Below are 27,478 nucleotides of genomic sequence, written 5' to 3' on the forward strand. Positions count from 1 at the left end.
CAGATATAAAATAAAGACTAAAAAAAATAAAATGATATAGTGAACATTTATGAGGAAATTTTAATTAATCTCCATCACACACCGTTCATGAAAAATTTCTACACAATTTAATTGTCACCACTTTCACAATCTAGTCATACCGTGAAAATTTATCCTCTTAAAAGAGAAAAATAATATGAAAACTACACGACTGAAATTCATAAAATGTAAATATTTCAAAATGTGAAAATTTATAAATTTAAAAGCTTTGAAAATTCATTGTATGACAAGGTATTACCCTTCTCAGATTCACTGATATTTATAACTGCTATCATCCTACACAGCAGTCAGAACTAAGTTCCATTATTATAACTGAAACAGTTGGTCTACAGAGCTGCTTCGTGCACATACAGCTGCACTGGTGTGCCATGTGGGCAAAAAAAGTTCTGTGCTAAAAGAGTATAAACTTACTGAATACTCAGTGAACTGTCTTTTGGTTCCTTTAAATGAAACAAATATTAATTAAAATAAAGTGGGTCAAATGGACTGGAAAAATGCAATAACTGGTCAGATTGAGCAGGTGGTCACTATGTGCTGACAAGCAATATAGGAGATTTTGTAGAGTTCAAGGGGACTGAATAATGGTGGTCACCTGGGTAATGTAAGTGCAATACGCAATTAGTCAATAGACCCAGTTCATCTGTATATTGCCAATACATTTTGCAAGAACTGTATACATGTCTATGTATTCAAAAAAACTTACCACTGAGTTGAGGGGGAATGGAACACCTATAAGGGAGGCCATCAGTGGTGCTATAGCTGCCTAAAATAAAAGTTTTGTAATATAAATATTTAAACATCAAATGTCAACATATGAAAATATACTAAAAGTTGTTCTTCATCCTGGTAATATGAACCGTTTTAAAACCAATATTTCATTATGTAATGTCAGATCTGTATCTATACAGTTGGCAATTGGATCTGAGTTAGGAGTATCCTACAAAATATAATCCTCACAATGTTTATCATTTATTTATCAACTCTGTTATTAATTTATATATTTAAGACCTTTATATTTTAATGAAACATACAAGCATTGCTGCATCATTAGTCAAAGCTACAGCAATATAATTCAACACAAGCTTTAATATTCTGCAGAACCATTTTCAAAATTTGGATACAATCAACTTATAACAAGATGCTTGAGACATTTATATCTCGTTATTGATAATGTCAAGATGAACAAATTTAGAAGAGAAAGGTCCATCTGTATTAATCACTAGACACAGGGATTGCTTAATATATCAAAATAAAGTACATGGGAAAAATAATATATTGATTGATCTTCAAGCAATAAAAGATGGAGTGAATTTGTTTACTGTGTTTGTTTGCAACAGTAACAATATTCAATTTCTTTAGCAAGATTCTTACTCACAAACACAAATCCCTTCACCAAAAGGAGCTCATCTGTAGCCATGGACAATTGGTACTGAGGATTGGGAGTTAATATGATCATTCAAACTGGTTCAGAGGTTGGACTGGACAGGAATTGAACCTGTTACCAACTGGTTGTGAAATGAAGCTAACAACTATGCCACCACGTGAAGGTAATATTACCATCCTAATCTATTCATTATGATGCATCAACAAGCAAATTTTCATCATGATAGTGTTATGATAAAGTCAAATTAGATGTAACAGTGTTAAAAATACACAGGCTGTAAGAAATAAATGGATGCAAAGAGGCTCTGTGGTTAAGGAGCTGGGTTCATGACCACAAGAATGTGGGTTGTATTCCCAATATAAGATTTGCTAGGAGCTTTACTTTACCCACTTCTATACATTGTAACCTTAGAAGTGTTGCTGTGCTATCAAACACCAGACTGCACCAAACCATATCCACACAAAAATGTTCATGAGTGGAGGTGAAATTGGGTCCAAGATATTGAGGATGTAACAAACAGTTGAAGATGCAAACAAATGAATGACTAAAAAGCAAACTTTAAAGTAAATGATATATTTCTGAGAATAGTTATCCAATCACAATAAGTTAGAAATATTAGCCTGCTACCTCGTGAGTCCAACACTATTAAAAGACAAAAATACTATCTCAATAGACAAAGGGCAATAACTTTTGCCCATTACCTCCCCATGCCACCGCCAGGTGCACTAGTCTTTAGCTGAGTGATATACTAACAAGGATGCTCACATTGTGGGGAGGTGGGGGTAAGTAATGTGATTGGGTAAGTATTCTCTGAGAAATGTAATTTACTTGATAATTTGCTTTCTCCTTCAAATACGTTTCCCAATCAAATTATGTTAGGAAAATTGGTGTGTGTGTGATTTGGATCTTTAACATAGCTTTAACAATTTTTCAGCCATAATGCTAAGATGTCTGCATTGTGGCAGTTTATAGTGATGTCTAGCACTGGGGCATTATGCCACAGACATGTAGCATCATGTCCTACCCAGTCACATTATCCTGACACCAGGCCAACCAGTCCTAACACTAATCTCCTAATGCTGAGCGCCTGGCGAGGCAGCTATTAGTACCATTTTTATAAATCTTTGGTATGACTCGGCTGTGGTTCGAACCTGCAACCTACTGCATCCGAAGTGCATGCTCTAACCACTAGGCGACCAGAGCGGTCATAGAGAAATTGGTAATAGGACGAGGGAATGCTAAGCATCCAACCTCTACCTCAGGTATCCTTCTTGGGAATGATGGTTGGCTTCCCTATGTGAATGATAGCCCGTTCTCCTAATTACATAAGCAACACAGCCTAGGGTCACTTGACCTGTGACCCTTACATACAGTTAAGAAGAGGAATATTTAAATCTTCTTATCTACAAAACATTACTGGTGAATCCACTGAAGCTAACAGGCTGTGTTAATTGATTTAGTTGGGTCTGGCAAATCCATTGAAGCTAACAGGCTGTGTAAATTGATTCAGTTGGGTCTGGTGACCATCTATGCTGCCACCATTAGACCTACCAGATTCAAGGTGTGCCTCTGCGATGCTAAATCTCTGAGATAAAACCCAAGAAAGTTCACTCTTCATGCCAGCCATCAGCTTCTCTGATAGAAATGTTACGTTCAAACATGAGGCTCGCAAAGATAGCTCTCATGAGCAGTAGCCTTCATGAGGCAACTCTGATCTTTTGAGATGTCACTGAGTGTATAACCCACTTCAACCACAAAACAAAAGCTTGAGGGGTGATATCCTGTTTCCCAGCTTTCACTAGAAAGCAGTGTTTGTGTGCCACAACGTGTCTCTGTTCCCTTCAAGTAGTGCTTGAGAGTGTGAACAAGATTCTCTCCACAATCGAAGGCTTAAATTATTTGTCTCGCCAGGCCATCTAGACAAGAACCAAACATGAAAAAGATGGTCTGGGCAGGGATGGGCCACCCATGACTGTGGTTGCTTGAGAAGATTCAGGTGGGCTGGATAATTCCAGGGAAGATATATCACCATATCGAGTACATCAGTAACCCAGGACTTGTCCCATCTGAGAGGGGCTATCAGAATCATCTTGCATTTCTGACCCCTGGAACCTCTAGATTATTTTTGGTACCAAGACAGTGGGGGTGTAAGCAAATGTCCAAATCCTCCCAACTGATTGACAGAGTGTCCATTGTCCAAGCTTCTGGATCTGGAACTGGAGACACAAAGGTGGACAGCTTGTGATTCCACCTTATCACAGAAAGATCAATCACTGGACACCCCCAAAATGCACAGATCTGAGCAAAGACCATTCTGTGTGAAGGACTTGACCATTCATGGATAGAGTGTTGGCCATGGTATTTAGCCGACCAGGATTATGTTCCATTTGTACATTGATATGGAGATGTAGAAACTGCCCAATTAGGACACAGATGACACAGAGGTTGGGTGATTTGGTGCCCCCACCCTGTTTGAGGAGGAAGTCACCACCATAAAGTTGTCTAACATAAGAAGACTTATTTTGTCTGAGATGTGAAGGGCACTGATGACAACCTTTATTTCTAAAAATGGTTGATGTATAGAGGCTTCGTCCCTGGCTCTCACAGTCCAGCATCAGTTGGGCACCCCAACTGTATGTACTGGTGTCAGTACCTACCATTATTTCCACTTGGGGCTTCTTCAGTGGGATCCCCATGGTCAGCCATCCTGGGCTGCACCACTGATGCAGGAACGATCATATCTTGGACGTGATCAGGACTGTTTGATCAAGGGGACTTAGAAAGGGGTGCCATTGTGCTAGCAATGTCATTTGCAAGGGGCACGTATAAAGATGGCCAAGCGGGATCAAGTCCGCTGCCGCAATGAATAATCCATGAAGATAAAAGAACTTTCTCACTGTCATCATTGTAGATGAAGTCAATCAGAACAATATGATGATCCAATCAGTAACTTTTGTACAGCTGATGTGAAAACCAAAGGGTAGGACTTTTAACTGATAAACCTTGTCACGGTAAATAAAACAGAGAAATTCCTGTGATGTGGGTTGGATAGGGACAGGACAATATGTGTTGGTCAGATCAAGACTAATGGCATAGTCATCCTGATGGACGGAGAGACAGATTGAACTCACCGTCTCCATCCTGAATATCGGTGGCCAAATGTATTGGCTGAAGCAACTCAGGTTCATGATTGGCCTCAACTTGCCATCTGAATAAGAAACAGCCTTGAATAAAACCTTGGTGATTGTAGTGGTCTTGGCACAATCTCCACAACATGTGACCATATCTCCTGCTATAGAAAGGCATCCTTCTCCTGATCCAACAGTATGTCCGTGAAAAGAGCAGGAGGAATGGGGAGGGTGTTGACCTTTAATGACTCAAGCAATCCTGGCCATAGCTCCCAAGCGTGGTTATTACTGGATTTATCCGCAAGTTGGAAAATTGCCAATGAGGCCAAATCTACATTGACGATGCAGCGATGACATTCTGGACTAGCTTTGACGTGGCATGGAACACATTTTTGTTCACTTTATAAAACAACTGAACACACATATGAATCTTTGCTAACTTTTTGTGAAGTGCCAGGATATCTGGGTATGTTTTGCACCAGTGAAATGAAAACGTTGATGGAACTTAGCTTTCTGAAAAGAAAGCCCCAGAATTCCCTGGGTTACCAATTCTACCTGAAATCAAATTGATCTCCTTAATTTTAGCTGATTAGAGAAGGAGCCAAAAGGATGGCATCTCTTCCTCCATGATGAAATCTACTGATAGTCGTGAGAATAGTCTTGAGGTGGAGGTCATTCTGAAGATGCCAATAAATTTCCTTGACTGTGGCCTTGAAGCTAAATTCAGTCTATTCCATGGTCAGATCTGAGTATGGCTGACTTGAAGAAGCTTCATCACAGTCACAGTGTGTAGAGTCCCAATCTGGGTCTACCTGCAGTTCAGGATAAGTCATACCAGGTGGCATCAATTACTCTCATGTGGATAAGTTGTGAACATATGGAAGTTTGGCACTGTCAGAATAGCTGGCTGGTTTGCATGGTGTATGGTTGGGTATAGAAGATGGTCCAGCTATCATCGGTACTGGCTGTTCTAAAGGAATGGATGGATTGACAGATTTCTCACTGAAAACTCTGTCACAGTAAGGGTATACTGCTAGCAGTACAGCTAAACAGACAGATCTGTCACTATGATCCCTTAAAATCCTAATTGGCTAGATTGTTTTATCAGAGGTCACCATGCTGGGATGGCTGGACCAGTGTTGACAGCAAGACGGCTGGTGATGGATGGATTGCCGTTGACACTGCTACTGTATTGTGAATTGGATCCAATAGATCTGGTACAGACACTACCCATCTGGACTCACAGGCTCAATGGCCATGCTCAGACATAAGGGGAGACCTGTGCCCACTGGGCAGCCTAAAAATAGGAGGACATTCCCCAAATGAGTCAGAAAACGGTGCAGAAGCATGGATTTAGTTGACATTGCCACTGAAATGACACAAGAAGAGAAAAGCAAAGCATTTAATTAGTAATTCAGCAAGTTACTAATTTGCTAATATCACCCCATTATTAACAGGGTAAGTGAAAATAGTGCTGCATTTCATAAGTTTTATAAACTATGCTTTGAACTTATGCAATTTATGCATTTAGCTGAACATTTCTACTGAAATAACACAAGAAAAGAAAAACAAAGCATAAATTAGTTATTCAGCATGTTACTATCTCGCTAGTACCATCTCTGGTACCAATATAGTAAGTGAATATAGTCAGTGTCATGCTAACTCGTAAATGACAATATGAGGTCAATTATAGTGTGTTGTAACGTGGTCTTAAATAGATGAAGTCCATAAAAGTGACAAAGTCATTCAAATTTGACAGAAATTGCAAAAATAATGCATAAAAGCTGTAGAAGAATGATTGTCAAACACAATAAATCCAAATTTAAAGTTGTAAGTCCAATTTTAATACTAAGATGGCTTGGACTGTCAGAGGTAAAATGTTTGATGTTATCAGTACAGCAGCAAAGCTAATAAAACTAGCAAAACCTAGAGGTGACAAGGAGAGGTAATGGGCAAGAGTTATTGCCCTTCATCTATATGAGACAAGCAGAAAAAGAAAATGTTTGTCTATTAGTAGTGCTAGATTCACAAGGTAGCATCCTAATATCCTAACATTAATGTGATCGGGGAATCTATTTAAAGAAGAAACATGATAGTCTATCAATCAAACTTCACACCTGTTTAATATTCACATCATCTTAGGAAACTACTATTATTCTGTTGAAATGTACAGAGGCTTTGTGTATGGTTTTAAGAATGATGAGTTCAGTAGATTTCCTTCTGATTAACACTGTTACTTAATTACAATCCTGTTTTCACTGCACTATAGATATCCTACATGTGGATATCTTTTTGCCACTCAGATGTACATGAAAGACCACACTGGTGACTGCATTATATCACAGTAAAATAACAATACCAGCAGCATCAAAAACCGTATACTGTAGTATCTAATAATATCAGATCTTGAATATGCAGAAAGGGAAAAAAAGAAAAAGAAGAAAATTTGATACATATTGTACTTAGTCTAATATTAATCTGGACATCACAATATCCATCTCACAATAAGTGAAGTCAACTGAAAAATACCAATTATGTTAAACTAATTTATGCAAAAGTTTGTTGTGTTGGTATTTCACAGTTCAGATGCTGTGTGGAATTCTCATATCCATTAAAATAAAAACAGTCTCTGACTTTAAAACCAATATACATGAATCAGACAAGAATGGTAACCTTGTCTACAATCTTATATACTCTTAAATATTTCAAACTTTACCAATAAAGTTAAACCTACCTGTTCAACATCAAATCTTTGTATATTTTCCAATTTCCAATCTGAAACACATAAAAACAGAAACTGAGAAAATCATGTTAACTTGGACTGCCCCATGCAAAAGAAGTATTATTTGGGTATGTTAGATAATTAAATAACTCAATAGAAAACAAATTCAATTCAAGTGCACTGATTATTCCAACAGCCTTTTTTTTATCCAATCCTGTTTTTAATTAAGTTTAATTGAAGAAACTCAAATGAAATTTTATTGATACAGCTGACAATATCAACACAAACAAGACAGACATCAAAATACTTTGAGAAATAACATGCTTACCTTTAGAAAATGTATCCATTGCTTGATCATTATGGATTGGACCTCTGACCCCTGCTCCCCAGGCAACAAGTGGAGTCAAGGTCTCTGAAGCATGGCCTGCACCATGTGACCCTTTTATGACAAAAATAAAGCTATTAGCCATGGGTGTATTGCACAGGGCCCCCACTCACTACAATTTGCTGGGCAGGGTCTTGAACTAAAGAACTTGTGTTGTTAAATAAAAGTTAGGAGATTGGGAAAACTTGGGACATAACTCCTCTAAACGATGATGTTGAATGCTGGAGATACAAATCATTAAAGGCCTCATCAATATAAATGTGCAAAATTAATTTAACGGAAATCCAACATTTCTTAGTAAAGTTATTATGTGGAAGTCAAAGCTGGTAAAGCAATCAGGAATCATGATTTTCCAATAGTAGAAGTCATACACGTCATGTTGATGTTCAAAACCGATTATTTCAGAAATTGGGTGTCACTTGTTAGACTGTCATTTTACATACCTTTAAATGTCAACTATTCACTTTATTTTGATCCTCATACATCCATATTCCTTCCATTTTTGGACAAGAAAAACCTAAAGGTGTGATCCAGTACAATCTGGATTGAATGTCATGTGCTGTGATGTCACAATGAAAACTAAGCATACTGAAGAAAAAAAAGTGTGTACTACCTTACTTTGTGAGAATTAGACTCGATGTGCTGTTTTCTTGATCCAGTTTAGCACCTGGCCACCATTGTAAACGTCCACAGCAATTGATAACTTTCATCTAGAAGTTTCTTGGTGAAAGTTTACATGCAGAGCATTCAATAAATAAACTTTGGTTAAACAAAATAAGCATTAAATTTTATAACAGCAAGTTATATTTAATTTAAGTAAATGAACATAGATGACCTGTATGACTTTTACTATAAATGATAACAGCATGTGAATGGGGGGAGGGCAAATAATTCCTGTAAATAATGTCATGGAATGGTCTGGGAACTGAACTAATTCAAGGCCTCATTGATATAAAACCCCATACTAGTTTTGGTTGAAGACAAACAAACCTTGGTAAACTTAGGCTGCAGGAACCACAGTGACAGAAAAAGGAAAACTGAGTGCATAACTCCTGTAAATGTACCATTATGCTGAAAATGCAATTCTTTTACGGTCTCATCATTACAAATTTTCATACCAAATTAGGTCAAAATCCAAAATACTCTGGTACAGTTCTACTGCAAAAACCAAAGTTAGGAGGGTGGACAATCAGAAGCCAATAATGCATGCAAATGATGTTGTAGAGCACTGAAAATCAAAATTGTTCTAGAACTTATAGCTGTATACCAAATCTGGATGAAATCCAGCAAGCTTTGGTAAAATTTTGCTGCAAAAATTAAAAGTCAAATGAACAAACAATCAGGGAACATAACTCCTGCAAGGGATGTCACACAGCTGGAAAACTCTGAGATCTGAGCAATACAAAGTTGCATACCAAACTGGTTAAAGTCCAATAATTCATAGGACAATTATTTTGTGGAAACCAAATTGTTGATGAATAAACGTGCATGATTAGCACAGCCCTAATTCGAGAAAAGGTTCTAGATATTTCATATGGAAATGTGACCAATAAAGTATTGACAAAAATACCCTATTCTGCTAATTGTTAGTTTTTAAGCAATGATGTGGACATAAACAAGCCATTCCCAAAAATTCATGATTAAAATAAATATAAACAAGGTTCTAAAGGAGTTAACTTTTCATTTTACACTTTGCAAGAAAGGAGGTCGACTAATGCATTATAACTAAATGAGTTTTCATTTACACTTTCATAAATGTTTTCCCTCTGTACTGAATTTTGTTCCTTATGAACTTCACTTTGGACTTACCAACTATAAATTTCAAAATCTGTTCCATATCTCCTTGTAAACATATATAGAAATATTCTTTACCATCTAACAAGGCTAAATTTAGCCACAAAAGAACAATAAATGACCATATACAGATACATACCAAAAAAACAAACAACAGTGATTCCAACATACAGCCTTCTCCACTATTCTTTGGACATAATAGAAACTTTAATAAAGTAAAGCCATAATTATCTGAACCCACTTTACCCAGTTGATTGAACATCATAACCATGTCTTAAAACAATGTTATTTTGTAAGCTTCCTCACTAATATTCAATAATCCCAATTATCTTCACTATTCAAGACCAATTTCTTGTTTCCTACTGAGTTCACATATGTATACCTTACCCCAGTTTGTCATGCCATGGTCAGCAGACATAATGTAAGCTGTCTGCCTGTCTGGGTAAAATTCTTCAAACAGATTGTACATCTTCCTAATACCTACATCCACCAGTTGTATATTTTTCAGGTATTCTCTAAAAACAAAAATTTTTCTTCTATACAACAGTTGTATATTTTTCAGGTATTCTCTAGAAACAAAAAAGTCAACATGTTTAAAACTGATCCAACAACATATGTGGATGAGTATCACACACTAGTCCACATGTAAATTATATAATTATACATCATACAGAATGCATTCAAATTTAGTTTTTGGTGTTTATTCATCAGTGCACTTTCCATATTAATCCAGCAAAGAACAAGAAATACTAATTTTATATTTCATGTTCAGCTGTATGTATATGTAAACACACACACACATGAGCACATCAATACATACATACATACATCAATACATACATACATACTTGCTGTTATGTATATTCAATTTAATTGTTTGTTTGTTAGGGTTTTTTTCCTTAATTTAATTATATTACATGCTATTGTAATATAACATTGTATGCTGGACTTGACCTTGTCCAAAACTGAGTTAATTTCTGCTTGATCTGACTGAATTTTTTTATTGTTTCATTTTATGTAAACAACTAATACATAGCTAAACTATTCTCTCTGTATATGGGCTTAATATCATGATCTTTTTTAATAGAAGAAGTAAATATGTTTATTTGGGTCAGGTTTTGGACTTTCCTAAGTGAATTTTACAGGTTATGGTTTTGATTTTGTAAACATCAGGATCATTCTAGGTTATTTTCCATTAGGTAATGGTTTTTTTTAGAGATCAAGTAGAGAACTATATAAAGTTGTTATTGTGAGACTTGGTCATTCATGCTTTAACATCTAGCACTTTCAAGTTGTATATTATATGTTCTGACCAGCAGTTTTGGGTTAGAATCATTTTTGTTCAAATTATTGAATTCATGTGATTATTTTTTCTGGAAATACAAAAGTGCTCTGACAAAATTCTTGGATAGAGACATTCACTGGAATTTATAGTATATTCAAACCTGGAATTATATTTTTGTGATTCAACAAAAGACTGTTATCACCACTTCATTAGCTACCACAGACACATCATCAACTTTAGTTTGGGTATTTTTTTCTGGACTTTTACTGAATTTCATTCAGGACTGTAAATTACTAGGATTTGTGTCTGTAATTCTTTGATTATTTTAGGATTTAATTTTCTGTAAGTTGTTTTTTCTCATTTTCACTTTGTATTCTAGGGAAATAAATATATTTGTTAAGTTTTACAAAGCTTGTTGTCTTTCACTCTTTTCTGTTACTTATTTTAAAAGCATAGACTCATAACTATACACATACACACACATATGGGGCCCTGAGTGGCCGTGTTGTCTAAAGCGTTCTCCATTACGGATCACTGCCATTTCACCTCTGTCTGCGTGGGTTCGAGTCTCGGATTCGGCCAATGTGGGTATGTGAGAAAGCTTGCCAGTAGCTTCTCAAGGGTCAGTGGTTCTTTCCGGGGATTTCCCAGGTTCTTCCTCCACCATTAATACTGGCCACCATGTATAGCGTATCAAGTGCTGAAAAATGGTGTTAAACCCTACAACAACAACAACAACATACATACACACACACACATACGTACATACATAAGTACATGCATACATTTATACACACCATGCCAAGTTAAGCAAAATAAATAACTTTCAGTCAAATACAATTACATTCATATATCACTGATATTTCTTTTCTGTAATGTTTGGAAACTTCTATGCAATTTAATAATGTATGATGTTTGAACAACTTTTAGATTGGTCTACACACTGAATTGGTTTTAGAAATTAAATCCCAATAGCTAAAATATCAATAGGGATATCAACATCTTTCTAAAGCCAGTTGCTGATGAAATGTGCTGTACATTCTGAATTTTAACAAACTGGGGGGGTAAGCAAATTCCTCTGATTTGTATCTGAAAATGTACCTTTTCTTTTACTGCCTATTCCAAATATCAACACAAGTGTTCTGTAAAGCCTGGTGTAAACCAGTTCTGTATCCAGCAAATAATGTTCCACTTTATCTGAGGAGCAAACTTTAACACATAATTTTAGTACAATATTAATGCAAAGTTTAAAAACAGTTTTAGCAGTGACAGTGCCCTGCTACAATATACCTGTTTGACAAAAACACCATGTAATGTAACTAAATTTATATATGTCAGGTCTTTACTAAAATATCCAGTGGTACATATGATCACCCACTGATAATATCACAGCATGTTGAATCTGTTTTAATATTTGATTCAAAGATTTTATAATCCTGTCTAGAACCTAATTAAATCAGTGAGAGACCATGTTTTACAAACCCTAAAAAAGATGACTTACTGTGAATATGGCTTGTGGGAGTGTCCATTTGTATCTATTCCAAGAAGATGGAGAAAGAAAACAACCTTGTCCTGGTTCAATTTCTTCTTCAGTGAGTCATCACTATGAGAACTTTCCATAAAGGCCTGTTAAAGTAAAGTGATAAATAAGTTGGAAGACCCTATCTAAGACATTTAACAGCCGAGCCTGTTAAAATGGTCACGTCTGAAAATATTTATTCAAATGATTCAAGGCATAATATTGACAATTTGCTTAAAATGGTATGGTCTGATACATTTCGAAATCAGATACAAACCAAGAGGGATACCAGGAAATAAAACTGGTAGGCCAGTCTAAATTACAGAACCTTAAGCCAATTTAATATGATGGCTTTACTATTTATTTGCTTAAGTCAGTAATATTTATGCTCCTTTATTTTCTGAATGACTTCATAGTCATGCTTAAAAAAATTAATAAGACATGATCTCCTGTAAAAGCCTACTGATCAACACAAAATGTTGTTGGAGTTGTTGTTATTGTTGTTGTGGTGGACTTAATGCCATTATGCAATAGTAGATCTCGGTTCAGGTAGTTTGCAGTTTGACTCAGTTGTAAGTGAGCACATAAAGTAATACATGAAAATGGTTACTGGAGTGTATGCTTACACCTTTTAACTGCTTCAGTCAACATTGTGCAGCTATGTCTAACTTACATTATGTTGTTGTTGATCATGCTGTGTATTAAACCTTTTTTCAGCACATGATAGGCTACACAAGCTGGCCAGTATATATGGTACAGGAAGAACCCAGGGAAAACCCCAAGAGGATGTACCAACCCACGATAAGCTACCGGCCAGCCTTCTCACACACCCATATTGTCCAAGCCTGAGATTCAAACTCACGTGGACAGAGATGATATGTCAGTGATCTGTAACAGACCTGGAAAGCAATTACCTGAACATGGTCAAAAACCCAGGTGTCCAGTTTACTGGAGTCAGATCCAGCAAAATCTTCATGCATTGCAGTGTAACACTTTGTATACACATGATCCCTACTTGCACCTGAAATTCACAGACATATGTCAAATTAATGAGTATCACAAAGTTAATTATATTTACATATTTAATGTATAATTTAATAATATTTTGCTCATTTTGACTAAATTTATCATATTAACAGTACCAAATCTGACAAAGTAATTATTCACTACATCTACACTTACCTGCAATACAAATTATGCATTTTCTGTTTAATAACCTCCAATATTAATTTTAATGGCAAAAAAACTATGGCATTTTCAAGATTTAATATGCAAACCCTTTTATGCTCAATAACACTGATTTACCGAATAGTGACAATTTCCAGAAGATCACGGCAAATTCTGAATAATAAAGGTATATAATGAATCTGTTAGCATCTGAATTTATGGCTAGTTGATACACTTTAAATTCATTCATTTTATGGGTAAAAAGTTTTATTTGTCAAAACATCTGCCAAAACTTGTACACTGGACAAGGTGTCCTATTGTTTCTAATCAAGGATCATCATTTGTTGTGGTATATTTCTATAATTGTGGTTTGTAGCAACCATGAAATTAACAAAACTTGGTACTCCAGAAAAACAGTGAATTCCAACAAAACTTGGTACTCCATAAAAGAGTATATAAATATCATAAATGTACAAATACAACTGCTAAATTATATAATTATACTCTTGTGTAATACATGATTACAGCTAACATGCAAAACTGTATTAATTTCAATTTCAATTTCTCAAAACCTAAAAGGTACATTGCATGTTGTTGAATTATGAAATTCCTGAATTAAAAAGATCAAAGGTCTAACTTATTTACTGCATATAGTTCAAAACTGCATTTCAAGGCATTACACACAAAAAGAGATTTCTAATTACCTGGCCTATATATGAGCAATCAGAAATGTTCAATAGGTGAGAATTATAACTGGATCTATATTAAGCATGAGATTTCCCTTAGGTGAGTTTCTTTTGTAATTACAATAAGATACTTTAAGCTGATAAAATATTTATATAGAAGAAAAACTAAAACAGCCTTATTTCTGTGGTTAAGATATTTCTACTCAAAATCATAAATATACTGCAAAGCACTGACCTTTGGCAAACATAGGCAATATGTCTGGACTTCCCCATGACCAGGTAAATCTGCTTTCATTAAACACAGAATCAAACTCTACAGGATTTTCTTTCCAACCTTCAAGATAAAAAAAGAAAAATATGCAAGCAATGTACACACACAAACACACACACATTCACATGCATGTGACTAAACTTAAATGTTTGGATGGACCCATTGTATTTCAGAATTAAAGAATCATTTAACATACCTGTATTGTGAATTCACTATTTATTGTAGGGTACCTATTTCTGTGGACTTCATTGCCATTACAAATGACCCAAAAAAGGCTCTATGAACATTAATGCTTCATGGGAACAACAGATCCCCTTCCCTAATCCAGGATTTTAAGTATTGATGAAATGGCAAAACCATGGAATTTAATACCCATGAAAATAAATGAATTCCACATTACTAGAATCATTCAAATGATAACAGAGCATGCAGGTTTAATGCTGAAATGAATATGGTACCTGATTTTACCAGCATGAAGCCCCATCTCTTATTTGGTAAATAGCATGCATGTCCCATCTCTTGTATCACAAAAACCATACACTCACCCTCTCTAACATGGCAAACAACAGACATTACCATCTTTTAAACACTTTGGAGCATTATGAAAGTTCATAATATTTCCTGCATATCTGTTAATGTCAAACAGTATCACAGAATAAAGTTGCATCAATACTAACCAAACAAACTGAATTCTCAAAATTTCCTCTTTTTGACAATTTTTTAGAAATTTTATAAAATGGGTCTTAGAAAACAATGATAAACTTTACTGAACATTTACACTATAACCATATACCTCACCAATAAAATTCAATAAAATTCTATTTTTTGTGGAAGATGCCATAGCAAGCTGAATTCTCAAAATACACCCTTTCACATGAACAAGCAACTTCCCCAAAATAAATCAGAGGGAAAAAGGAAAACCTTTTTCTCACAGCCAAATATCTAGCTACAATGTTTCACTAAAACACTCTCAAGCATTCTGCAGAAAAATAATGACAAACCCTCAAAAAGAATTAGTGATGAGAAACTGAATTCCCACAATATTCATTTGTTATGACAATTTGTAAGCAATGTCCCCATAAATAGACCAGTGCAAAAAGTACAACCTTCGTCCACATCTACACCATCCACATATCTAGCCTGGTAGCCTGGGTTGTTTTCTCAGAAAAGCATCACATTCATAATCCAACAATCAGGATTCAATACTAACCAGACCAAATAACTTATGTCCTTGTCATTTCACATAGTTCTGTTAAAATAGATAGGCTACAAAGATCTATATTTTCAAAATACCCCCCCCCCTTCGCCATTTCAAATTTTCTTCAAAATATGCAACCAAACAAGTGCTAGAGAAAAAGAAGTAAAACCTTACTGCACATCAGCACCAACCACAAATCTATCCAACACAGCTTCAACTAAATCTTAAAAAGCAGTGTAGAAGGAATAATGATGATGAATTCAACTTCAAAAATACCCCTTTTCTGACAATTTAAAGCTAGACCCCAAAATTTTTAGAGAGTGAGATCCAAGAAATTCTATTTCATATTGGCAGTCTGGATAAAATACATAAAATAGTAGCTACATGTGAGGAATTTTATCATGTCAAGTTCAGTTTGTAATGCTTTATGTTTTGCAAAACAAAATTGATATGTAAGTTTGGAAATAAAAGGCAATAATGATTAACCAACAGGAAGATTTTGTTCAAAGCATGACTAATGTTACGAAAATGCAGCACACACAAGTGGTATTTATGATATATTGTCAACAGTCAGCTTGTCAAATGTTTTGATGGATGGATGTCACGGATTAAAAGAGAAATCTAGATGCTAACTGTTAAATTAAATGTGGAAACAAAAGCAGACATGAGTGGACAAAACACAATGCTGAAGAAAAGAAAGCAGAGTTTGAAATCATTGATATTAATGGAATGCTTAGGTGAGGGACTAATTTTTATCATATTTTATTTTCTGGATGGATACTTAAATCCACATGATCATTTGAACTTAACAGGAAAATTAGAAAAGAAAAACGCTATGAAGTAGACCATGATTAACATGAGATTAACACAGTCCTGCTATTGGTTGTTAAATTTTTCAGTTTAAGGTCTTCTTTCTCACTTTTCTCTCTCCTACTAAAAAATCTAGATCTTTTCAAAGCCTTTGTCTACTATTTATCTGTCTACATACACGTATGTGTGTATTTTTGCATTTCTAACAATGTCTACCTTCTAACTCTTTTTCATCTACATATATTTTTCAACATGATTATTTACATCTATACCATTTAAACATTAATTAATGGATTATAGTCATAAGGAACAAAGAAAAAGAGAAAACAGAAGTTAAAATAAATATAACACGATTTTCTTAAAATATCCATCATATTATTTTACCTTGTCTTACTTTCACTAATGTTGGGATATTATGTTTGGAGTGAGCTAGTATTTCCCAAGGGCAAGATCAAGCTGACTTTTATAAAAAAATTAAATTCCAGTACATATATAAATGCACAGACACACACAAACACATACATAAAAAAGGGTTTTGAGACGTTTGATGATTTTTAATTTTACAAGTCATATATATGTGAAATACACATGTACAGTGTAATCTGTAATAGATGTGAGCATTATCGGCTGAAATTGTATTACAATAAAAATTATCGCAATCTATATCAATATGTATAACAACCAAGCTGATCATTTTGAAAATACACTTGATACAATTTTAAGTCTGATTAGCTGAGCTTCTAAGTTTCTTTTATAACAAATAACATGTTCTACCAGCTACTTTTGTCCTTATTTGGGAGAATGATGGGAGGGATTATGTTTATGGCTGGGTAAGAGACAAGAGTCTGCAGATAAAACTTTACAAGATACGTAATGACCACATTACAAAGATGAATGTTGTCAATGCATGTGTATTGAGACAACTAGTAGGCCTTAGAGAATCGTTCATGCGATCAAACTATCTATGATATACTGTTTGTCAAGTTTGCTCAGCCCCAGTTCATAAGTCGTGTATAAACGAAGGTATTATTACAAGCCAGGTTTGATGTCTAAGCACTGCCACAGGCTAGAGTTAATCTCTTATGCAAGGTTATGGTGAATTGGCACAGGCACTGGACCGCGCGACTTCCCACCTATGTGTTAGTCCTATGGTCAGAGGAACCCTGAGGGACCGGGACATGTTCTAAATCTGTCCCTACGTGGACAGACAGCGAGAAGGACATTATCCACTAAGTTTGATTGGATCAGGTCAAAGTGACACCCAATCGGAATTGAGATAGAGGGTGTGATAACAATTTCAGTCTGAATTATAACTTCTAACTAGCAAGTGAAAATTTAGTCTCACCTAGAAGATTGCTGAGCAATATAAGGTTATTCTGAGGAAGCCACTCATAATTTGGTGGTAAAACTTAGGAGATTCTAAGGAAAGACAAAGCTTTTTGGGGAACAGAACTTCCGTTTCAGTTAAGTCCCGAGTCTCTAAGAGGGGAGAAGGAAGGGAGACTAGCAGAGCAGTCAGAGTTGACAAGTCTAGTCAGTGGAGAGAGTTGAGGAGGAGGAGGTAAAGGAGTCGAGGAGGAGAAAGTGGAAAAGGAAGAGGAGTATAGAGAAGTCGAGGAGGAGAAGGAATTTGGAGAAAGTCAGGAAGAAGAGGAGAAGGACTTTAAGGAATAGGAAAGAAGAATACACAGATGAGTAGAATAAAAGGACAGGTGGAAAGCTATCTCACACTACTACTCAAATGATGCAATAGGCTATCACAGGGTCGAGTGGAAGGAGAGTACATGGTAAATTTGAAGCACTTGACTATTGAATTATTATTAAATTGTTATTCGTTGAATTTTACTTTTGTGTATATTCAATCATTTAACCGTCGGCATTTCTGACTGGGGGTTCAGAGCTTTACATCTATCTTTCACTAATTTAACTTCCAACCAAAATCAAGCCTGGGTGGGACTTCTATAATAATTTAAATTAAATATTGGGAGCACCCAACCCCAACCATGACACACCTAACACAGTGGTGGCCTAACAACTCGTCACGCCATAATGTTAATGGTTTATTCATTTCATGGTCAAAATATTTTCCCACTGAAAAACATTTTGCAATTTGAGAATCCTAATTCATATTTGCGTTTGTCCAGGGTGCAGGGAAACGATTTGTCCAACACTGTAAGGCTTTTTGATTCATCACCCGCTGGCAACATAATGCTTGCAAATCATGATGCAGATGACATTAAAATACAGACTATCAAGGGCAGTTACTCTTTTAGGGTTATACAGCCCATTTAAGCCATGTTTCAGTCCATTTGAATATAAAAAAAACTAATGCTGCAGCAGATATAGTTTCCAATGCCATCTGAAAATAGCAATAATGTTTACCTTTTGCCACTGCACTGACATCCTCATAGAAACCTGCAATGAGAGCAACATGTCCAGGTCGAGATTCTGTCGGAACTCTAGTGTGAGAAATTCCCCAGGCTCCTTGCTCTTCAATAATGAATCTGAAATACATGTAAATTAATTTTTAAAAATCAATAATCACACCGCACTTGTCAATTTTTTTTTCTTCTTCTCCCACTTTATGATCATGGCCAGCTCAAATCAGCTTAGAAAAATTCTGAATCGACACACAAACCAATACCCTCTAAATTCTCTGATAAATATTAAGTGTCTATTATAAAATGTTGCAGACATTGTGCATTAATAACAATGTAAATTTTTATAATCAGTTCAATATACACACAAAGACAGATGGACAGTGGCAATTAGTCCAAAATATTCTTTTTTATATCAACAGTTATTCATTATCCCATCTTATTTTGCTTATTATTTATAATTACTTATTATTTATTATTATTTATTTATAGGCATGCTAATTAAACCATAGGTGATTTTTCTCTTTACTATTACCATACTACAGATTTCAATATGCAAAGTGACTTAACAGATTTAGTTCTCAAATACACTAACCATGGTCGTAAGTTGGAAAAGAAAGTCAACACAAGGAAATATGAAGAAAAAAAAACATCTTCCAACGAAGCATTATCATCCGCAGGCTTTTATTAAATTATCCATTCTTTTCTGGGTCTAGGATCACCAGACCAAACTTCTAAAATCCTTTAGAAAATTAAACAATACAGTCACATCCTATTCCAATAAAATCTATATCTTTAAAAGTTCAGATGCACAAATATTTTTAAAACAAATGGCTCACAAAAGGATAGGACTACATAATCATTGCCTCTCCTTCAACAAGAATTGCACAAAATGCGACCTCTTGTCAGGGGCCCTGAGTGGTAGAGTGGTCTAAGGCACTTGCCTTTACAGATAAATGACATTTTACCTCTGTCCATGGGGATTTGAGTCTCAGGCTGGGCCAACGTGGGTTTCTTCCTTTACCAAATATACTGGTTGCCATGTACAGCCAATCATGTGCTGAAAAATGGCATTAAACCCATAACAACAACCTCCTGTCCGTCCAAATCAGCAAACAAAAAGATCTTCAGGATGGTCAACAAGGCAACCATTTTGGAGGATAGATCAGACTCATGTTACTACAAAAAGAACTACATTGCAATAAAAAGGTGTTCTTTTTAAAATTGGTATGGACATCCACTTATGGGAGAAGTAGCTATAACTAGATTCTTTACAATTTTTCAGGTTACATTGGCATCATTTTCATTTCCACCAACTATATACAGTGAGAAGTGTTTTAAGGAAAACTCCAAGTTGATATGACCAACACTTTAAAAGTAATGATAACAGGAGTTTCCACCATGGATTGGAATCCTTTTTATTAATGGGAATAGTGATAACAAGATTTTCACCACCTTTGATCAGCACCATATTTATTTAAAACCAATCTGACATCAAGCACAGTTGTGTGTGACTAACTGATGGTGCACGAAACAAAAGAAATATAAAGGACCCCTCTTTCTGTATTAGACGTTAATCCAAACTTTTATTTCTTCTTGTTCAAGACAATAACCACATGTTTGCTTATGGAGGGGCCAGCTTGGTTTAGTTTTTGCTGCTTTCTATTTACTGATGACCTTAAGTCATGTGAGCTATAAGCCATGCTGAAGTTGAAGACTTTCACTCAAACCAATAAAACTAAACATTTGATGTAGTGCATGTAAACTCCTTTACTATTTACTTTATAACTGAACTCTGAAAGTTTTTAACTATGTGTGATTTGGTTGGTGACTGACAATAATGGTGTGGAATGGGAATACTCTACTTTTGTGGTGTCGACACAGCTCTAGTAAAGGTCAAAAACTCATTCATTTTCTTTCTATAATGTATTGTTTACAACCTAATGTTCAATACTTTATACAAATGATAACATATGAACTGTAAAACTCATCCTTGTACCTAACTTTTCCGATCCTTGCCTGTATGAGGTACTGTTAGTTGTGCAACCCTAGCAAAATCTCTGAATAGTGATAACAATATTTTCAAGCTGGATATCATGGTGGCCATACTGGATGTATCAGAATCACTAGTTCCATTTAAGATCAACTGAAACTTTCAAATCTTTCAGTGAAAACCCCATTGCAGTAAGACTATCCCTTCAGGAAGAGTAACAATAATAAGATTTAAAGATGGCTGACATGGTGGCCATCTTGGATGTCAGATCCAACTAGATATCATAAGAAATATTTTGGTGTAAATCCCATTTTGTTATGGCCATCCATTCAGAAGGAGCTGTTGCAATAAAATTAAAGATGGTCACCATTGTGGCCTAATGGATGTCAGATCAGTACCATTATATTTAAGACCACCTGAGGACATCAAAAATCATTCAGTGTGTGTGTGTGTGTGATTTGGATTTTTAACATAGTTCTAAAAACATTTCAGTCATATCGTTATGATGTATGCAGTGTGACAATTTATAGTAATGTCTAGCGCTAAGGCATCATGCCGCAGACATGTAGCATGATGTCCCACCGAGTCCCATTATCCTGACACCAGGCCAACCAGTCCTAACACTAACCTCATAATGCTGAGTGCCTAGAGAGGTAACTGCTCGCACCAATTTTAAAGTCTTTGGTATGACTCGACTGGAGTACAAAACCGCTATCTCCCACATGAGGTGGATGCTCTAACAATAAGCCACCAGAGTGGTCCAGTCATTCAGCAAAAACACTGTCAATATGACCACTGCAAATATCAAACATATGACCTTCTGTTCGGGAGGAGTACTGCTAACAAGATTTTCAAGACTGGATGCCAGATTGTCACCACTTTCATTTATGATCAACTATTTATCATAAAAAAATATTTAAGTGAAAACCCCATATCAGTATGAGCCTGAATATGATCTCTCATGATCAGCTTCTTGGTGTATTTGTAGATAACAATCTAACTTGGTCTATTCACATTAAATATATTTGTAAAAAGGTTAATTCTAATCTTTGGCTACATAGAAAAATCTGAACATTCATTACTTTTCAGTATAGGGTGATCTATAAAAGTTATATTCAGCCATATTTGAACTAATGTAATGCTTTTGGGGGGTAACATCTCTAATTCAAACAAAAAATTTTCAGACTAAATGAAGCCATTCCATTTAATTCTAAATCAGTGTATAGACAATTCTCAAGACGCACTGAATTATATACACATTTCAACAATACAAGAAGAAGATATCCTTATACATAAAGGTTCTAGAAAAGCCATTCCTGCCTAACTAAGCAATGTCTTTCCCCAAAGAGATGTTGATAGTAATCCACCTGTAAGGTCTGTCAGAAGTAAAAATTACATTATACCAGAATCAAATAAGGAATTGTTTAAAAAGAGCTTTTAGCATACTGGTCCACTGGTATGGAACAATATTTCCAATAACATAAGGCAAGCTCCTAGCATTCTTTCATATCAATGTCTAAAATGGATGAAATCTTAAGATAGTTGAACAATTCTGATAATATAAATACCTGCTGCTTTTCTCTGATTATAAATGTTTTACACAGATAAATTCAACATGGTATGACATTTTATATATGTTGATATGTTCACTGATGACTGTGCATATGTTCTGGACTAGAGATTTTAATTAACTTATTTGTTTTTTAGTGTCGGGCCAAATTTATCACATTGTGTTCCATATACTGTATACAACAGAAGGCCTCAAGGTAATTAGTTCCTGTAACTAACTGAGTTACCTTCTCTGTATAGTTATTATTGTTATTATTATTAGTAGTAGTAGTACTAGTAGTATTATATAACCATCTATTAAGGAAAAGTAAGAACAACATGATTTTCAAGACTGCCACTATAGTGGCCATACCGGATACCAGATCAGCACCATTTCCAATTAATATTGACTAGACCTCATAAGAATTAGTATTAACTAGACCTCATAAGAATTAGTATTATCTAGACCTCATAAGAATTAGTATTAACTAGACCTCATAAGAATTAGTATTAACTAGACCTCATAAGAATTAGTATTAACTAGACCTCATAAGAATTAGTATTAACTAGACCTCATAAGAATTAGTATTAACTAGACCTCTTAAGAATTAGTATTAACTAGACCTCATAAGAAGTCGTTTGGTGAAAACCCCTTGTTGAGATGACCATCCATTCAGGAGGAACAACAGTAAGATTTTCAAGATTGCCTAAACAGCAGCCATTCTGTAGGCACTTGTGTGTGTGTGTGATTTGGATTTTTAACGTAGCTTTAAAAATATTTCAGTCTTATCGCTATGATGTCTGCAGTGTGGCTGATTATAGTGATGTCTAGCACAGAGGCATCATGCTGCAGACATGTAGCATGATGTCCCACCCAGTCACATTATCCTGACACCAGGCTGACCAGTCCTAACACTAACCTCTTAATGCTGAACGCCAAGCAAAGCAGCTGTTAATACCATTTTTTGTAAGTCTTTGGTATGACTTGGCCAGGGATTGAACCCTTGGCCTTCTGCATCTGATGCAGATGCTCTAACCACTAGGCCACCAGAGCAGTGAAAGTGAAAGCGGTGAAAAGTACTTGTGAATCTGGCTCGAAGTGCGATGACAACCTATAGATACAATGATATAGGTTTTTACCACACACACACACACCTGTGTATATATATAACTTCAGACGAGATCCCTGATTCAGGGACATTCAACTGCTATGACAAGCACTACCTGATGTACAAACATATGCCTGAAACTAAATCATTCCGAAGTTAAGCAACTGGTGTTAGCTTTACTATCATTCAGAAGTTAAGACATGAAGTTAAAATGCAATCTACTGTAGCTCCTGATATGGAAAGTCTGTGCCATTCAAAATGTTGGCAAAACTGCAGAAAATGAACAACCTACCACAAACAACTTTTGACACAAAATCAATGTTAATCTTGATACCCAATATAACACAACTGGATATTTAGCAGCGACCCTGAGATGCTACTAATCAAGTCTAACCAAGGGTGTACCAATGCTGAATGCACGATGGATACTGCCACTGAGAACTCCTGGAGAACTTAGCTAAAATGCAAACAAATTCTAATCTTCATATGCAATCTTATCAAAATTTCAGTCATGTGTCATTTTATCAGCTGTATGCACAAAAATTTCACCAAATAAGCATTTTATAGTAGTATTAGTAGTAGTATTGTTGTCTTCTGAGCTTCCCACTACAACAGGCTAATGACACATTTCATTACTACCTCCTCAATGCATAACTTTAGTGGGATTTAAAATCGTTATATATCTTTAGTACCTATTGTAGTTACTGTATTTTTATCCTTTGTCCTTAGCCTGCAATTAAGTCAAAATAATTTGGTTCCCCATATCATAAACATAATTAACTACATCTAAACAGATCACTCCAGCTGTGATTATTCTTAAAAAATGTTGCTATTCTGACACCAACACAAAATGAAAACGTGTACTAATTTTAAGACTATTTTTTTTAATTTACTATGTTATTTCACTATTTAACTACTCTGTAGATTCAACCATCTTCTAGACATAAAAAGTCAGGTTTTTTCATGTGTCTAGTGTTTGTCTTTGATGTATTTATTTGTTTCTTTCAAAGATCTAGATTAGCCTGAAAGATTGCTGAAATTTGTTGTAACTGTGCCATTACCAACTACCAATCAGTGTGTGACCTTGACCTTTGACCTTCACATAGTTAACAATATTTATAGCTATAATAAGCATATTTATTCTGTCTTATGCCAATTCATCCAAGACAATAAAATTGTGTTCCCAGATATAATAATGTCTAATGATCACTCACCTAAAAGTTAAACTATTGCTAAGGTCACCATGACACTCAAGTCTATGGCCATCAATCTCTAAGAATATTCCTTCCCCTTACGAGGGCAGAACCTGACGATGATTCCCTGATGAAATTATGATATTGCCTTTTAAAAACAAATAAAAAGTTGATGACAGATGGGAAATAGATGGATAAACATTATAATCACAATCATGTTTCATCTTTTATCTGACATGTCACAGACAAGACAAAACTAAAGTGCATACTATTTAAAGACTGTACAGAAACTAACGAAATGCCTTTGAATTCGGTTACACAACATTTAGAGGAATCATGCATGTGTGTGTGTGTGTGTGTGTGTGTGTGTGTGTGTGTGTGTGTAATTTTGATTTTTAAAGCAGCTTTAATACTTTTTCAGTCATATTGCTACAGTGCCTGCAGTGTGGCAGTTGATAGTGATGTCTAGCATTGGGGCATCATGCCGCATCATCCTGACACCAGGCCAACCAGTCCTAACACTAACTTCTTAATGCTGAGCACCAAGCAGGGCTGGTGTTAGCACCATTTCTGTAAGTCTTTGGCATATCTGTCAACTTTACTGGCAGGAGAAAAAACTCCCAACAATTTTGGGAATTGTTCCATGCCTACCTCTTAATTTTATATTATCTCCCAATTTTTTCAGAGAACTCCTGATTATTACATTTTACTTTAGTAAATAGAAGATTAAGTATAAACATTATTCAAGTCAATTTATGAATATTTCTAACCTTACAACAATACTAAAATCAGAAAATAAACCACAACAAACAATAAACCACAATAAAATTGTCAGCAGTTGGTTTCAATCCCAAGAATGATCACTGTGATACTGTAACATCTCCATTCCTACCAAAGAAACTTACACGAGTGAACACCTTCCATAACTGTACCATATATACAAACATTAATTACCCTTGTTAAATTAAAAGATGGAATGGAGAAACATACCATGCAGTAATATAAAATGTGAAAAAATAAGTTGCCATATGTACGGTGTATGCAGTTTGAGACTGTATTTTGGTACCTCTACTTACAACAAAATAACATTGTTTATTTGCCAATCAATTGCTGGTGCTTACATATCACGCATTGTAGAACATGGTTTCTTCAAATTACGTTGAAAGACCAGTCCTTTTCACAAGATAATTGCAATGATAAGAATTAACTGTTCATTAGTCACACTGGCTTTCTTGCTTGTTTACTGTGGACTAACCTTTAGCTACTGTGCAGTTTGGCCACAGATGACCAGAATATGAAAGAGGGCACGTCCGAGGAGAAAATAAGGAGTGTCACAGGGAGAAACAGCGTGTCCTTTGAGAATTTCACGTGTATTGGACCCAGAAGAACGGTCAATATTTAGTGAAAATGAGGCTTAAAAAATCCTGCAAAAAACCTGCAGATGCTCTAACCACTTAGACTACCAAAGCGGCGCCCTGAATATTGAATGAGAACTGCTAAAGAAACTAAATGTAAGGTGAAATACCAAAATTATAACACTGATGGGTCCTTTAGTAAATACTCTAGCTTCTGGCCCTCAGATTAATGCAATTTTGCACCCTGTAAAATGCTACTTATTTCAAGACTATGCTTCAATAAGCGAATCATCACAAAATGAAACAAAATTTGAACCTGAGAAATGGTGTCCTCGGTCTTCCCTCTGGATCAAGCTCAAAACACTTATCAGCTCTTAGTCCATCAGCAACAAATAAAACAAGTCGCTTTGCCGGTGGTTTCAAGGGGGACAACTGTGGTGTCATTCCATGTACAATTGGGGAAGAGAAGTATATGTCAAAGATGGAATAGAAAAATATAACATGGACAATGATTCCCACTGACAATAGCTTCCAGGTTTCCATTTCTTCATACTGAAACAAAACAGAATATTTTGACTTTAAAAATCATTTTGTAAATTTATGCTATATCAGCTCTCTCTCAGCTGCATTTTTAATAGTGAAATTTCAAAAAGCATAGTTCTTTGACAACGTAAATTTTTTATTTGTCTGATACTATCTTTAAAAGGTCTTTTTCTTCTGATAGGGTGGCAAAATGATACGAGTCCACTCAAAGCCAAGTCTCACAAATAACTGATATGCTAACAGTACACAACATATTGGCCTCAATGGACTCTCACAACACAAAGCCTTGTTAAATGCATTCTGTTTTACAAAATAGGTATAATCATAAACTTTATGAAATCAATGAATTTGTATTCAGATTTTCACTTAATTCTTGACTGGCTGTAACCCATGATATGTAAGTTCACATAAAGCATATCCAATTATAATAATTATAATGCTGCTTAGAATAATCATACATCATCTTGCTTATTATATATATATATATATATATATATATATATATATATATATATATATATATATATATATATATATATATATATATATATATATGTGTGTGTATATATATATATTAATATATGTATATGTACCCTAATATACAACTATCTCACTTCTTGCTTGACTCCATAAAAAACAACAGGTGTTCTGAAAAAGTATTGCTTTTACCATGGCAACATTTATAGTCAATCTGAGCAGAGCCATTTCTCTAAGTTATTGAAGCTAATTTCTGCAAGGTTATGGGTATGACTGGTATTAGATCTCTTCCTTGCATACATTATCAATGCTAAAGGAGGTGACTTGTACAAGTATAACATTATACCAGTTCTAGCCACAATTCCTTGCAAAAAGGCTGATTTGCACCTAAATTTATATTAATTTTTTAATTGAAACTGGCATTCTCATATATAAACTAACTTGTGCATTGTCAAGGTCTGTAGTTATTTTTAATTTGGTGAAAGAATTATCAG

At 35.2% G+C, this 27,478-nt stretch overlaps 1 protein-coding gene across 5 annotated transcripts in view; it reads right to left on the reverse strand.

Annotated features, from left to right (window-relative positions):
* LOC149782781 (GPI ethanolamine phosphate transferase 1-like) overlaps positions 1 to 27,478 on the reverse strand; it is a 99,931-nt gene that overhangs the window by 55,442 nt on the left and 17,011 nt on the right. For all 5 annotated transcript variants that reach the window (XM_089934284.1, XM_089934283.1, XM_089934281.1 and 2 more), the window contains exons 2-10: positions 26,281 to 26,516; positions 18,771 to 18,892; positions 14,345 to 14,443; positions 13,171 to 13,277; positions 12,239 to 12,363; positions 9,840 to 9,967; positions 7,602 to 7,712; positions 7,286 to 7,326; positions 743 to 802 (exon numbers count right to left, since the gene is read on the reverse strand). In XM_089934284.1, the coding sequence (XP_089790410.1) occupies positions 743 to 802; positions 7,286 to 7,326; positions 7,602 to 7,712; positions 9,840 to 9,967; positions 12,239 to 12,363; positions 13,171 to 13,277; positions 14,345 to 14,443; positions 18,771 to 18,892; positions 26,281 to 26,507 (1,020 nt within the window). In that variant the 5' untranslated portion in view covers positions 26,508 to 26,516. The remainder of the gene's footprint in view (positions 1 to 742; positions 803 to 7,285; positions 7,327 to 7,601; positions 7,713 to 9,839; positions 9,968 to 12,238; positions 12,364 to 13,170; positions 13,278 to 14,344; positions 14,444 to 18,770; positions 18,893 to 26,280; positions 26,517 to 27,478) is intronic.

The sequence above is a fragment of the Sinohyriopsis cumingii genome, chromosome 15, assembly GCF_028554795.1.
Source record: "Sinohyriopsis cumingii isolate HCF-2022 chromosome 15, ASM2855479v2, whole genome shotgun sequence".
Lineage (NCBI taxonomy): Eukaryota > Metazoa > Mollusca > Bivalvia > Unionida > Unionidae > Sinohyriopsis > Sinohyriopsis cumingii.